We start from the raw sequence: 15,163 nt of genomic DNA on the forward strand, positions 1-15,163 counted from the left end.
TTTTTTTATATCATTGTATTTTAAGATGGGTAGCAGTCATTTTTTTGCTTTTATGGTTTCTAAAGTGCAAGTGGAGAAACAACTCACAGGCAGTCACGCCCTGAAGTGTCTCAGACAGTGTCGAACAAGACTTTGGAGGGCACGACTTTATCAGCTCTGACAGACACACCTCACATTCATCAGATTTAAAGCCTTACAGAAACAAAGACCTGATGTGTGTCATCCTTCCAGGTAGGTATTAGCAGAAATCTGCCCTTTGGCACAGCTCCATTTTCACTAGATAGATGAACCCTTCTAATGCCCCCAAGGTGTCTGCAGAATGGATGTGCATTGATCTCAATGCGCTCCGTCTGTGGGCAATACAGTACAGGGTGTGTGTGTGTATTCTCATTTATGGTTTGTTACCAGGCAATACTGAGACAGAGTTAATGTACTTGAGTATATTTTTGTAGAAAATGTTGCAGAAGTGCCATCAGCCAGCAGCAGAATGAGCAGAGCTGTGTAACCTTGGCCTTGAGACCAAATTCACTGCTGCATCATGGGACAAAAAAAAACTTTGGACAGAGGGAAAAAAAAAAAATGCAAGGGAACAGCTTTTTCTGTCCTCTCTATTTCTCTCTCTTTCTCAGTCTTATACAAAGATAAAGGGTTAAAGAGATCTTCAGCTACATTCATTATATTCTTCCAGTTAATGGCTAACAGTAAGTCATCGAGGACCATTAATAGTTAAAGAGGACTATCTACTGATAGCAGAAATTTCCTCATCCTAATACTGGAGAAGTGATTACTACACAAATGACACCTTGGCACCACACTGACTCCAAGTCATATTTTTTTGTCTTGTATGTTTTTTTGCAAAGCTACAATAACAGTCAAATCTACCATTACATAAATGTTTTACCAACAATAAGCAGAGCGCCTAGTCAGCCTACGACAGTCCGTGAGCTGGGACATGGGATGACTCGGTTTTCCATAGCGAGCACCAACTTGGAGGTGACCTGCGCTGCTAGGATGAACTCAGCACACGCAAGGGAAAGTCAGGGCATGCTGTTCATTTTATGAAAGCCCTACTTAACATGCCTTTGAGACTCTTCTGAGTATTAAACTGGAAATGACAGAGATGTTTTACATTGCTTGAGAGAGAGCGTGAGGACTGTGGGGCAGTGGGCACACTGTCAGCGGCTCTGCCTGAGGTGAGCTGTGTAGTGCCCAGACTCTTACTGGAACTTTGCTTTCTGGAAATGACTCCCAGCAGCAAAAGACACAGCTGTTCAAAGCTCTTCATCAATGGCAGCAGCAGGGCCCGCCATAATGTTGATGCTCCACCGAGGACTCCTTTTATAGTTTTGTCAGTTTATATGTTACATACTGAGTGGTAGATGGTGGTGATAGCTCTTTATCAGTCCACAGCCATCAGTCACTAACAGTAAATTAATTTTTTTGCATGAAGGAAACAACACCTATTTGATGCTGGTCGCTGCTTTGCGAATACTTTATTGAACATCTGAAGCCTTGCTGGTTGTTTTTCCCCCTTACTTCGCTCAAAAGTAGCTCAACTGCTCTCTAGGTGTGTTGACATTTTCAAGCCTCAAAAGATGTGGGCAAAACTGGTTGCCACCAAGACAAGCTTGAATACGCCCACCCCTCCCTCCAGTGACTGAGGGTGGGGGCAGCTACTCGTGGCTGAGAGCTCAAGAGGAAATACAGATGGGCTTCCCGTTTTTGTCATACTGATACACCAACATCTTGATGCAGTGGGAGTTGGCTGGTGAGATCCAGGGACTGCTTGTGATGGAGAAGTTGTGGCTGGCGTAGAATGGCGGTGGCTGCTTCTGGCAGTGGACCAGGGCCCGCAGCACGTTGGCCGCCATGCTCCGGAAACGCTTGCTAATGAAGCAATAAAGGAAGAAGTTGATACCGGTGTTGAGCAATGCTAGCATGTTCGCCAGATCTGTGAGCACGTGGAGCAGGCGGCTGGCTGTTTGTGAGGCCGGGGGAGACGAATAGAAGTGGTAGAGGATCATTAGGGTGCGTGGTGCCCACAAAACAGCAAAAATGGAGGTGATTGCGAGGAGGATGGCGGTGGTCTTGCCAGTTGAATACCCACGAAGACGGAAACAGCTACGGCGTCTGCGCAGCTTACGCACAATGCCAGCGTTGAGGGAGAAGAAGACCGTGCAGGGGAGGAGGTAGACTGTGGCACAGTGGGCCCACACCAGGACGTGCTGGGCCACTGTTCTTCTGTTGCCCTCTCCTCCTCCTCCCCCTCCTCCATCAGTACTGCCCATTCCGGGAAGGCTGTGCCAAAGCTCAGGCCACCAGTAGTAGGGAGCTGCAGAGAGCAAGCACCCAACGTAGACGGCAAATATCACTCTGCGTGTGCGAGCTGGGTAGGAGACCGTGTGGTAGCGCAGAGGGTGGCAAACAGCGATGTAACGATCAATGGTGAGAGGGACGGTGATCCATATGGAGGTGTGAATGGAGGAAAACTCCAGCACCTGCACTGCATTATTTAATGATGGAGGCAGCGGCGTTGCCAGAATAAAATCCTCCAATATGAAGTCAACAAAAACAATGAGGAGAAGAACGAGAATGTCGGCGGCGGCCAGAGCCAGGAGATAATTGTAGGAGGACTTCTGACGACGCAGCACCAGCTGGGACAGGATAACCACTGTTAGGATGTTAGCTAGGAGGAGGAGGGGGATGATTGGAAAGGTGATTGAAATAAGATAGACAGAGGAAATGGGGAAATGATGGGGAAGGAAAAAGTATGATGAGATCGGGAAAGGTATGGGCATGGGTTAGGGCAGGGAGGAAACAGAGAAATTGAGTGTTAGTGGGCAGATAATTGAAACAGCCAGCAATAAACAAGACAGCAACAGAGAGGGAGTTGATGGCAATAGAGATACTGCAGACATGTAGGTGCTAACAATCACAATCAACAGACACAGAAATTAGGGGACTAGAAAATTTAAATTGGGCAAAAACATTTTTTTCAGCACATCAACAGCACCACGTAAAAGCAGGTGTAAAAGCATGCCGGGTGAACTCAGCGCCCCGTGACATTTTCTTTCAGTTTCAGCCCACAGTACACAAAAATATTCAATTCTGTCATTACTGTCAGACAGTATTTTCCATGTTCAAACAGCTCCTACTCTGTAATCCTTCTCTGGTTTATTGATCCCTTCATCTACACCTGCTGTGTGATTCCAGCAGCACCTGCCTGTGCCTTTGGCCAAATTGTTATCTGTAATAAAGAGTGAAGCCACAACAAAAACAGGAGGGCAACGTGCAGTATCACACCCATGGCAATTTGCTGAGTTCACTACTACGTGCCATCCTGCTGCTGGCAATTTCGCTCCTGAAACAAAGCACAAGGGCATCCCATCTCTCCGTTTGCCTCTTTTTATTATTTTTGTTCGATGTTCCCAACAAGCTCCATCATAACTTCTCATCTCTGTTGCCAAGTTTCTCTCCCCATTGATTTATTACATTTTTATTTTACAGATAAATATCCCAAGATGGTGTGTAAAAGGGTCTGAATGTGATTTATTTCATGACTGCATTTACCAAAGCCTGACCGCTGTGCATCTAAGAGGCATGAGCACAGCTTTCTGCCTCTCACGTGGACCAATCACCACAAACTGCACATTGCTCCCAAGATAGTCCCATCACATCAGCGAGGTTTATAGGCCTCACTCAAACCCTTCCCAAACTTAGAGGGTGCAAAATACACGCTTGGCTTGCACTATAATATGAGTGGGCTGTGAAGGCTGAGACAAAGACTAAAAATCAATGAAATGAATCATCATCATTGCCGCTATGTTCAAAATTGAAAGCATTTCACCACTGTTGATGAAAACATATGCCCCTGAGTGAAGGAGGGAGGAGTACTTAATTTGACAGTTCAGTAAACATCATTTCATTGATTAACTGCTTGTTCCTGTTTGTCTGATAAAATATAATTGGGGACCTGTGCTTTCTTTTATTTTTCTGTCACTTATGTGGGGTGACCTCCATGTGCTAGCCAAAGGTGCCCTGACTGTTGCTGAGGGATGAAATCCTCAGACCCATTGTTAGATCTTACACTGGTGCAGTGGACCCTGGTTTCCTCCTATTCCAGAACAATGCCTGGCCTCAGACTGTGTAGGACGACAAAGGTGGCACTGACTGGCCTTCCTGGTTCCAAGGCTTCTGGGATGCTGTGTGTTTGTGCATCTGACTGTCATGATCCTTGAGTCTGGGAACAAGAGATTTGAGTTTTTTGAGAGTTCTTGGTTCCTTTTGTCTGGAAGCGTGATTAATGTTTGGGTTTTTGTCCTTTTGAAAATCAGGTTTGTTAGTAATACATAAAACACAAATATAAACAAGCCTGGCAAAAACCGAGCCTGTGGCGCTTGTTCACTTTGCTCATGTATGAAAACACAGACGTGTTAATTTATCACGTTATTCCTTTTATCTTCATTATATCACTGTTTACAGTGAGATAGCAAAAATGGCCGTTCATGAACACCAAACAAATGAAAACATGTATTTATTGTTCTTCTTTACAAGCTACATATTCACTGTGTAAGACAAAGTAATGAATTATAAGTACTATTAGTGTCATTGTTTAACACTTATTTCAGACCTCAAAGTGCCACTACACTAAAAATTGCTTAGCAAAAATGTATACATAACGTAGACTTAATGCCAGTATTACGTCTAATTTATAAGAATTTGAATGTTGTTAACATATTTCCCAAAAGCTTTATAGATTTTGATAATCATGGTACCCTAGGCAGTTTTTATGTTACATTTTATCCAGATTGATTGACGTACATACATATGCTTTGCTCATTATAGTATGATACTTTCCCAGTAACTCCTGTCTACATTCAGCCTATTATCCAAGTCTTACATTTTAGGTTTTCTTTGGATTGAATTTCTGTGTTTTCAGTCCGTCCCTTCAGTCTCGTCTCCGTATTGTCTTTCACTTTTGTTCGTCTGTATCTTGTGTAGTTTTAACTTCCCTCTGCTCATTGTCTTGATTGTTTTCAGCGGTGTTTAGTTCCCCACCTGTTTCCTCTTCCTTCATTCCCTCTTGTATATATCTTGTATATATTGCCTCTGCTTGTCCTTTATTGTGTTGTGCACGTGGCTGTGTGTTCTAGATATCTGGATTCCCTGGTTTTGCTTTTTGGTTATTCCTGGGTTTAACAGCATTAAAGCTTGCTTTAAGTTCATCTCCCAACTCCTGCGTCCTACATTTGGGTCCTTAAAAACCATCTCACCATTCACACAGCCTATTACAACACCGACAGACTGTCCAAGAGTTTACAATACCCTGATCCAGGTCTGGGAGGAGACTTTTTTTTTTCAGTATTCAGTTGCTAACAGTCTTCTCCTCCTTTGCCTAATTGATGCACTGCTACCTGTTTTTTTTATACATCACTGCCACCAATTACAGACTAGCAGAATAGATTGCAACCATCAGCAGGGCTGCTTATCACTTTACCGCGATGAATGAGTTTCTGTGAAAAGTGGACTTTCTCTTAAAAACAGTGCTCAGGATACCTTTAATGGACTGTGGCTATCAACTTTCTCACACAAGGTTATTTTTCTTCCTGAAATGCTGATGTTGACATTTTGAAAATATTTTTTTCCCCCCTGAAAGCAGTGATCTGTGAATTCTGTTTGCTACCACTTTATTTGAAGCGGTGTTGTCCTGAATCATGAGATGAAGTTTTATTGATGTTTATGTTGTCTGTGAGTATCTTTAGGTCATTTATGTTATTCTAATTAAAGGCAGCATGGTTTGAGATGTCTTTGTTATGATAACACGGCATTACCAAAGGCTAGGGTACCATTTGACTGGGATTTCACGACTAGTCCCGACTGCACCGCTGTAGCTGAGGTCAAAGAAAACATTCATGACACCTCAGGCAAAGTGCTACCTTCTGTTTTCAGAAGTTTTGTATATTATTCAGCGACGGCAGCCAGTTATTTAATGCATTTGGACCTTTCTTTTTTCTCACAGGAAAGTAAGTGCAGTGTGAAATTCAAAGTCACTTTTTGAGTCACTTGTTTCCAGTTTATCCAAAGATTTCAATTTCATGCTCTATTAGTTCAGTAACCTAACCACCGATAAAATACACACATTGCATCTGTGCTTTGCTGTTGCTGCAAAACCCTCTTTTAGTCAAGCTCACTGCATGAACATAACACATTACACTACAGCTTCACAGACATCAAAGGACTTAGCGGCAGTCACTGCCCATGCAGCAGTGTGTGTGTGTGTGTGTGTGTGTGTTCTGTGATCCTGTACCCCCCCTTGTAGTAATAGATCTGGAATTGGATTAAATATGGCAGCTTGAAGTCTGGTACATCACACTTCACAGCCTCTGCTGCTATCAACTGATTAGAAATTATAAAGCTAGCTCTAGAAAACGACTAAACGTGCAGAGGATGTGCAGCAGATGACACAAACGCACATACAAATACATGTGTAGCTCCAAACATGCGCACAAAAATCAACAGATCATTAGGAAAGCACCGATTCATTAACAATCTATCAATAATCATAAATGAGATGTCAAAGCTGCTTACAAGACCCAACAACTGCACCCCCACCATCACAGGCACCCTCGCGTGCACATCTCACTAAGCTCTGCACAGCTAAGCTGCTTTCATGTGGAAACTTGCGTGACTGTGTTATTGATTCTGCTTGTTTTTGTTTTATGATTTTCATTTTGTTAGATCAGTCCAGATTACACATTTCAGATCAAACCAAGAAATCAAGATATGGAATTTAATCATCAGCATTATGAGGTTTATAATAACCCCAAATTAGATATGTTCCTGTTTATTTATGATGGAACACAAACAGTGACATTTTAGCATGCCAGTTTCAGGGTTATTTGAATGCATTTTAAGCTTTTCCCATTGATTTGACAAATGTTTAATAATAAAACAAACGTGATTTTTTTTTTATTTATCTGTCAGTGGTTGATCTCAGTAATGGAGGTCAAGTTTGCTTGGTTGCTTCCAATTACTGAGCACAGTGTTTGCTAGACATGAGGTCAAAATCAGTACATTGATTTGTTGACCAGAAAGCTCGGTAATCGACTAAATGAGATGTTGTCTCAAAGAAAAATGGCATTTCCTTGTTCCAGCTTTTTAAAGGTGTGGGTTTGCTTAATTTCTTTGTCATTCATGACTAGAATTGAATAAATTCATTAAAAACCCTCCAGAAAGCATTAATATCACAAATATGTTTGAGATTCACTTTAGTGACTTGTATAAGTTGACACCTCAGTTAAATTTTTTTCAAGCTGCTGCAGCATCCCCCTCTGCATAATCTGGGGATCTCTGAGCTCCTGCACTGATATATCATTGAAGTGGTGATAAAAACCACTCCTGTCTGTGAAGTTACAGAAACTGAGAGCTGTACGACCAGGCAAAACAACACCAAAGTATGGCTCGTGCTTGTGCTGTGTGTATAATGGTGTGTATAATGTTAAGCCTACAATTTAAACTTTTTTTTTATTACCATACAGTTATTATGAAAGTAGGTAAAAGCTATAGAGGTTTCTAATTGGACGTCATATGCAGATTGTTCGAAAGTTGTGATGCATTCAATATTCCTTGCAAGGAAAAAATATGTATACTGGTTAGCAAGTTGTTCCCAAAAATTGCTGGCTGTCGCTAGGTGAAATTGGTCATAAAGAGGGTCCTGCACCAAAAACCTCCTCATGATTGCATTGGCCACTGGCAGATTGCTCTGATCGTCAGCAGTTTGCATGGAAGAAGCCAACCTGTCACACTTCTCACAGTTTCACTACTGCTCAAAGAGTGCGTTCCATGCAAACTATGAGCGACAGCAGAAATCTGCTAGCTACCAAAGCAATCACAAGGTTGCCAGGGGATCACTGACCAGTCTGTAGGCCTGTGTGACTGGGGCTTTAGCAATCCATTTCCCATCAACCTTCAGCAACGAGTTGCAAACCAGTTGGCAATTACCTTTTTTTTTCTTACAGACCAGTGTTTCCCAGATGGTTGCAGACCAGTCTCTAGACTTGTGTTACTTGAACCTTATTTACCTGACCTTACACCGTCACTATGATTGCCATGTGTCCAAAATAGTGATCAGATCATGTGGTTAGCAACCCCCCCCCCCCCCCCCCCCCCCAAAAAAAAATAAAACAAAGAAACAATGACAAAATGTGTCATTGCTGCATCTCACCATTTTTTAACTACAGCCTTATCACTGCCTTTTTGTGTGGCAAAAGTTTATTGCTAAGTTTGTGCTGCTTTCCTGATGGAGATCCATTACAAATCAACCACACAATGGATGTCACATTCAATCCATTGCCTCACTGTCTCTATTGTACCTCTGCCCATCAGATTTTCTCTCTGTGTACATATACTGCTGAACAGAGGGGTAGTGACATAAAATGGAAACAGTGAGGTGTTGACTGTCACTGGCTGGGTATTATTTTGTTTGGGCTCCCCAGCGAGACAGGGCCCTCTACAAACAAACAAAGGGGATCTGTTGAGAGCTTGACATTTCCATTTAGCCCGAGCCACCCTGCACTGGGTTGCCTATTCATTTCAATTGACTCCTGCTCTTTCCGTTGTCTCTGGAGTGGGGTAAATCTGCTTGGCATTCAGTTGGTATGGGGTGGCACATGCAGGGCTTGTCTCAGCAGGAACAGGGAAAGCCGAAGTATACTGTGCATGCACAGAAAGACGCATGCAGAAAAAAAACAAATTCACCATCCTTTCCTTTTTTCTTTTTGGAAGAAAAAGAAATAAGTGTCTCCAGCTGAAAAGAGATCAGAATAACCTGTTGGACAGATAATGGGGTGCTGTGTGTCTCTCTGTCTATATTTGATTGTGTATGTTTGCATGGGTGACCACTCTGTTGATCTGTGTGCTTTTGTGCATGTCTCAGCTCCCCCCGCTGCTCCTCTAATATAACGAGGGACAGGACCATTGACGTTATTTAGCGGGAAAAGGGAAGGCACAGTGTGCTCCCTGAGGTGTGTAACGAGGCTGACTCATCCCACCACTAAAGGGACGTGTTCAGGCGGGCTGTCGACAAATGACACTGCAGTTTAACCCCTCACATCCGCAAGTATAACATGAAAGACGGCCGCTTTCTTACACAGCAGTCATCAGGTTTTCTCATAAGCCCCCATGTAAAGCAGAAACAATATTGCATAAAGGAAATTATGATCTAAAAAAGAGAAGCATTGCATCATTGCAATTAGGGATTTTTTTTTCTTTCCTTTTTAATCGTGGAGGAAATTGAGGTTAGGCTTTAATGGCTTTTCCGGAGGCAAATAAGACCAGAGAAGAGGAAAATAGAGGGATGAGAAAAAAATAGGTGGAAGGCAAGGGAAAGTGTGGTCTGAGGAAGGTGGCAGACGACTGAGTGGGGATAGAGACAGACAGACAGACAGAGACGTATCGAGGACAGGCGGCAGGAGGAAAGGAAGCAAGGCGAAAGACAGAGAGTGGGTGAATATCAAAGCTTGCTTCAAAGGTCACGGGCACTTTGTTCCCGATGACCACCATTTCCCTTTTGTCTTCTCCAAGTATCAGACCGGACATGAAGCAGGGCGATTCCTTAATTCTCCCAAACAAAAAACAGGGGCGCATCCACACTACAAAGCAGCAAAAAGCATACAGTGAAGATAAAAATGATGGTTTTACAGAGCATTTTACAAAGCATTCATTAGCATTCAGTATGGGATTTAAATGCAGTAACAGTCAAGCTGATTCTTGATGTGTGAGGTGAGTGCTAACAGAGGATTTTAGAAGAAGCCCAAAAGAGAAATAAACAGCCTAAAGCTAAAATGAGAAAACTGGAGAAGAGGGGATGTGCGCTGAAACTGAATATTTAAGTTTAATGGGTATATTAAAAGAAAATAAGCCCCCTGTGTGTGCCGCTAATGATATTGATGTGACTGCAGTGCTCTGCTACCTGCTCACCTCGGCAGCCATTCATTTTACAGACAGGCCACAGTGAGTCAAGGTTTGGACACGAGTGTCCTCACATCAAGGCTAAGCCTGCCGCCGGTGATGAGGTGCAGGTATCGTGCACTGCATGACAAGAACCTGCTTTTAATGTTTTAAGGATTAGTAAACAATGCTAAGAATTGTGATGTTCACCTCAGAAAAAAACAGCTCGTGTGATTGAGTGTGACGTGTGGACAGATGACAGAATGAAGAGGAGCAGGTTAGATACAGAAGTGAAGAGAGAAGAAGGGGAAATGGGTAGAAGATGGGCATTAAAATCACAGCAGTCTAATTACCAGGAGATTTATGCGTTACTGTTGTTCAAAGAATCCAAATGACCTACATGGATTTAGTTTACCTTATTCTCTGCAGCAGTGACAGCGTTTTGCTGTCCGTTGGTCAAATGAAGTCAGCTCTGTCACAGTACATCTCTGATTTATTGCCTCAAACAATACCTCCCTCTTCTCTTGCCTCTTCTTTCCTCCCACGCCCTCTCTGGCCCATCTCTCCCACGACAAGCTGAAACGTTCACCTCTCCCCCCCACCCTGTCTTTCTCTACTTTCTTAAATAAGAGCTTGAAAACTGCTCATACTTCAGGACATACCCTCACATTCTTTCCTTTTCATGCCTAGCATCAAAACCAGTTTTAGAGTGATTGTATTTTTATTAACAAGCCACCAGCCCACCACAGATGCCCCGTCGCTGGTACAGATTGACAGATCAATAGTTCAAACTAAAAATCGATGGGGGCCCATCGCTTCATTAGCTTAAGTAGTGGCTGACACCAGCCCTTACACTGCAACATGGATGAAGGGGTTGTTAGTGCTGAACCTTTCCAACCTTTTCCACCCTGATGCTTTCAGTCGCACTGCTGACTTGTGAAAAGCAGCATAAAACTGTGAGAAGCTTTGAGGAACGGGGAGGTAACGTGCAGTATGTGAGCACACATATGTTTTGCGCGCACAGGTGGCTGAGTAGGAATCCCCTGAGAGCTTTACAGCAAGCGGCTGAAAACAAAGACGTGTGAATTTCTTTTCTTGCAATGTGCACGTGTTGTTGCATGGAAACCTGTTCAATAATGCTCTCTGAGGCCCCGATTTTATTTAGTTCAATCCAAATGCGCTTAGATGGAAACATAGCAAATTTTGTGAAAGGACAAGGGCCATAATTTCTGGAGCAATTGGTACTATTTGTTAGTTGAAAGTAGTTGAAGGGCATCATTTTCTGTTTATCTACTGAAACACTGAAACAGCCAAGGTCAACAATGTGCTCCATTCTTTGAAAGTGTGCAGTCATGGAGGTGAACTGGTCTACCAGAACTTTTACTGAGCTGCTGAAATTCATAGCTATTATAAGATTCTTATTGGCTGCCCCTGGCAAACAGAAGGTTTGAGCAGCAAGTGGGTGGGACTGCTCACAGCCCCACCCACTTGCTTCATGACCATATTAGGGATTTTACACACAGATGCACACACAAAAACAGTTAGTTAAATAGTTACACAGATATTGTGCTGTGTTGTAGACAATTGTCTTGTATTGCAGAGTAGCTGTATCTTGATACTTGATACAATGTATTGTGATATTACTGTACTGTGAGTTAATCCATGATTCCAGTCCAAACACTGAACTTGTTTTGGTAAAATTGTCTTTTATGACTAATTAAATGAACTTTTAATTGTTAATTATTGGCTGCAATAGAGATTCATTTAATCTCCTTAGTGGCTTTGTGCCCTGCTGCATTATCTCAGCGCGCAGACATTTCATTAACACGTTTTGCGTGTCTAATTCAGATGCTGAAGTCTTCGGGCGAATGTAAAATGGCTCCTGTTTGAAGAAAGGGCTGATAAATCACCAGGGTATGTGGGATTTAAAATGTGTGTATACAGGTCAGTAAACACCTTCATAAACAACAGATTGTGTTTGAGAAATCTTGGACTGTGTTGGCCCAGACATTAAGGGCACCCTCTCTTGAGCACCCACTTATGTCACACAGTATTGCTCATTAGCTGATGGCTTCCCACTACACAATTTGTGTCTTACCAGCGAACGTTCCGAGACATGCTGTACTTCACCTCTGTAATTCCATCATGTGAAAAGAAGAGCCAGAGAAACTACTCTTTCATTGTACTGCTTGCTATGCCAGCACACGTCTGCTCTGTCTCAAGCAGTGTGGTGTAGTGAGTAGAGAACGAACGAGAGAGCGGGTTAGCGATTAATTAAAAATGGGGCAATTCGTTTCAGCTCTGTCGTCTGTAGCACCCCGAGTCGGGGCTCAGAGGTGCTACTTCGCCAGCTCGGCTGTTATTAATCTCTCCCTCTCTATTAGAGCACTGATCTTTCTCTCTTTGACTCCACTTTTCTTCTTCTGGGTGTCCGCGTCTTCCATTTTTTTTTTTGACTCGCTCCCTATTCATCTCCTTTTTGTTCAGCATTTTCAATTCGTCATTTCACTATAAGTCACAGTAATCTCTCCCCACCACTCCACTTGCGTAATCCCTTTTCTTATCACCTTCCTTCGTGTTGCTTTCCCCCCTTGCTATGACCCCTCTCTGCCTGCAGCATCGCAGGTCAAAGTTAGTCTGCACGGATGTGATGCTGCTTCAAAAAACCCTCATTTCTGTTAACTAGTGAATCACTGGCTGACAATCAAATTAACACCCTCCTTTCCATCAAATGTGCCTAATATGTGTGGTTCTGTAGGTCACGCTGCTACTACTCACACATGCTGCGCTCATGAAACATTCATGATTCAGCTTGAGTGGAACGAGCTGTGTCATAATGATTGAATAAGTCGAACCTGCTGCTGCAAAGTATCAGCCCGCTGCACTCAACTCAGCCATTAATTCAGATGACTATTGTAGGATTGCTTTACACTCTCAGGTTATTGTTACTCAGTGATTAAACAACCAGCCTCAATCCAATTTGTAAAGACGACTCAGCAGCAGAATCAAATAAAATTTAAGAAGAAAAATACAGCTAAGTAAATTGCTTGCTCTGCCATCCAGGAGAAACAATTAGGCAGGGTTTGATCAGAAAGAAAGACTTTTACTTTTACAAGACAGCAAATCTCTGGAGCGACTGCAGTCTTGGCACACAAGCGCTTTTCGCTTTGCAATGCAGATTTGTTTTGAACCAGCACAGCTTAGCTTGTTGATAACATCTCACTCCCAATCTTTATCAAGGAAAGGGATTCAGAGCTAAAGAAGATGTGTTAATCATGAAGATTAGGATGAATAAGACATTAGATGTCACTGCTGGTGTTCACCAAAGTTGGTCCATGTCATATCAAAACTCCCGATAAATCAAATCTTAAAATTGGGGTTAATTAGTATAACGTCTGAATTGTGTTTTATGCTCTTTAATCACAGATTGAATCCAGTGTTTTGGGGTAAAAGCAGACTGGGTGACAGTCCAGTGGGTTTTCACCTAATCTTTGATTGGGCTTCAGCACTTTTCCTCTTTCATGTGACCTCCAGGCTTTCTGTCTGCCTCTGCCCGTCTGTCTCCCTGTCTCTGTTTTCCACACACACACACACACACACAGACTCACATCACTTTGCCTCCCTGTGTGAGACTAGGTCAGTGCTCATAGATCACGCATTGGGACAGAGACAGTAAATGAGTCTGACAGTGTCTGTGAATGGACTAATCATTCAATGGTAAAGACACGAGAAGGGAGTGTCATTAATTCGGGTCATTGAGAGGAAACATATAACACACACACACATACACTCGTCCCAGAGGTCAACCCATGACTCACACAATTTGTCATGAAAACATACGCATATCAGCTCCAGATTATTAAAGAAAGGTTTGAGATCAAAACTCTGCAAAATATTGGAAGAGAGTAATTTAACTTATTGATGCTCTGCATATACAGTTGTTGTTTTTCCTCCCTGAATATTTATGTCTGAATATTTCCAAGAAAGAGGCAAAAGCATAAGAAACTCCAGATGGGCACAAGCACAGACACATACATACTTAGTACATGTGCATGCACAAGTGTTGGCCACAAGGTCAGACTGACGAATCAACAGTATGTGTGCATGAAGTGACACTCGGGAGCAGCTGTGCATGACACACTCACTTTGTCCTGCAGGTAAATGCACAACAAATCAAGATGCAAAGCTGCATGGCACCAAAGCAGACTGTTAGCAAAAACATGAGCAAATTAACACAGAATAAGACATGCAGGTGTATAGACACAAAGCATGCACTTTTGTGCACATCTCTTACCTGGTAGGCCAAGACAGAGCAGGACACTGTAGTAGATGACAGGTAGCGGTCCGAGGGGGCATCCCTGGGCAACCTCAGTGGGATTCTGCCCTGTGCTCCCATTTGGGGAAAAAACAAGGAACATGTGACTGTGCTCCATGGCCTCTTTCTTGTCCTCTTCCTCAGCTGAGCTCAGTGTCAAGAAGTCTGCTGGCCACAAGATCGAACCGCCTGGTAGCCGGTTTGGGGGAGAGGGTGCTCTGTCCTTGGGTGCCAATCAGCATGAGTGTGTGTACGTGTGTGTTTGGCAAGACCGCAAGGTTGAGTGAGTGAGAAGGAGGGAGGAATGGGAAGAGATGGAGGAGAGAGAGGCAGCAGACGGGGAGATGCGAGGGATGATATGTGTTAGTAGGTGACGGAAAAGGAAGGCGGCGAGAGGAGCTGAGAGGGAGGCGTGAAGAGGTGAGTGTGAAGGTAGAAGTGGAGAGGGGAGGATGCTGCCTGAGTGTGTGAGCGAGGGGAATGAGAGTGAGTCGAGAGCGCAGCAGGGAGGAGGAGAGAGGGAGGGTAAAGAAGAGGGAAAGAGAAAGGGCAGAAAGAGAGGGAGAGACGGAGGCTGAGAGTGGAGGCAGCAAGTGGGAGGATGACGGAGGGTGGAGGGACGCTTAAAGAGAGAAAGAGAGGTTTGGGAGCAGAGAACATAAAGAGATCATAAAGCTGATGAGGAACCAGATTTGACAGATGAGAAAAGATAAATGGGGGGTTAAGTCAACTGTAGAAAAGGACACAGTGCATTTGCCCTTGTGTTTGTTTTCTGTCACTGTGTCTCTTCATTGCATGGTGGCTTTCTGCAAATATTTGATTGCATATTGAGTTACTGGACAGATTGCAAGATGGGTCCATTAGTCTTTAAAATGTCTTTACATCCACGAGCCAATTTGC

The 15,163-nt window shown here is 43.3% G+C and overlaps 1 protein-coding gene across 2 annotated transcripts; it reads right to left on the minus strand.

The window, feature by feature from the left end:
• Positions 1–1,691: 1,691 nt before the first annotated feature.
• Positions 1,692–14,465, minus strand: gpr139 (G protein-coupled receptor 139). 2 transcript variants are annotated; one of them, XM_030736636.1, is made up of 3 exons: positions 14,243–14,465; positions 2,282–2,686; positions 1,692–2,251 (listed from the first exon to the last, which is right to left on the minus strand). In XM_030736636.1, the coding sequence occupies exons 1-3, from the start codon at positions 14,379–14,381 to the stop codon at positions 1,692–1,694; spliced, it is 1,104 nt and encodes a 367-aa protein (XP_030592496.1). In that variant the 5' UTR covers positions 14,382–14,465. The 2 variants fall into 2 exon arrangements, with proteins under 2 accessions (XP_030592496.1, XP_030592495.1); XM_030736635.1 differs by having other exon boundaries at positions 1,692–2,686.
• Between the last annotated feature and the right edge of the window lie 698 nt (positions 14,466–15,163).

This window comes from Archocentrus centrarchus, chromosome 8 (genome assembly GCF_007364275.1).
Source record: "Archocentrus centrarchus isolate MPI-CPG fArcCen1 chromosome 8, fArcCen1, whole genome shotgun sequence".
NCBI lineage: Eukaryota > Metazoa > Chordata > Actinopteri > Cichliformes > Cichlidae > Archocentrus > Archocentrus centrarchus.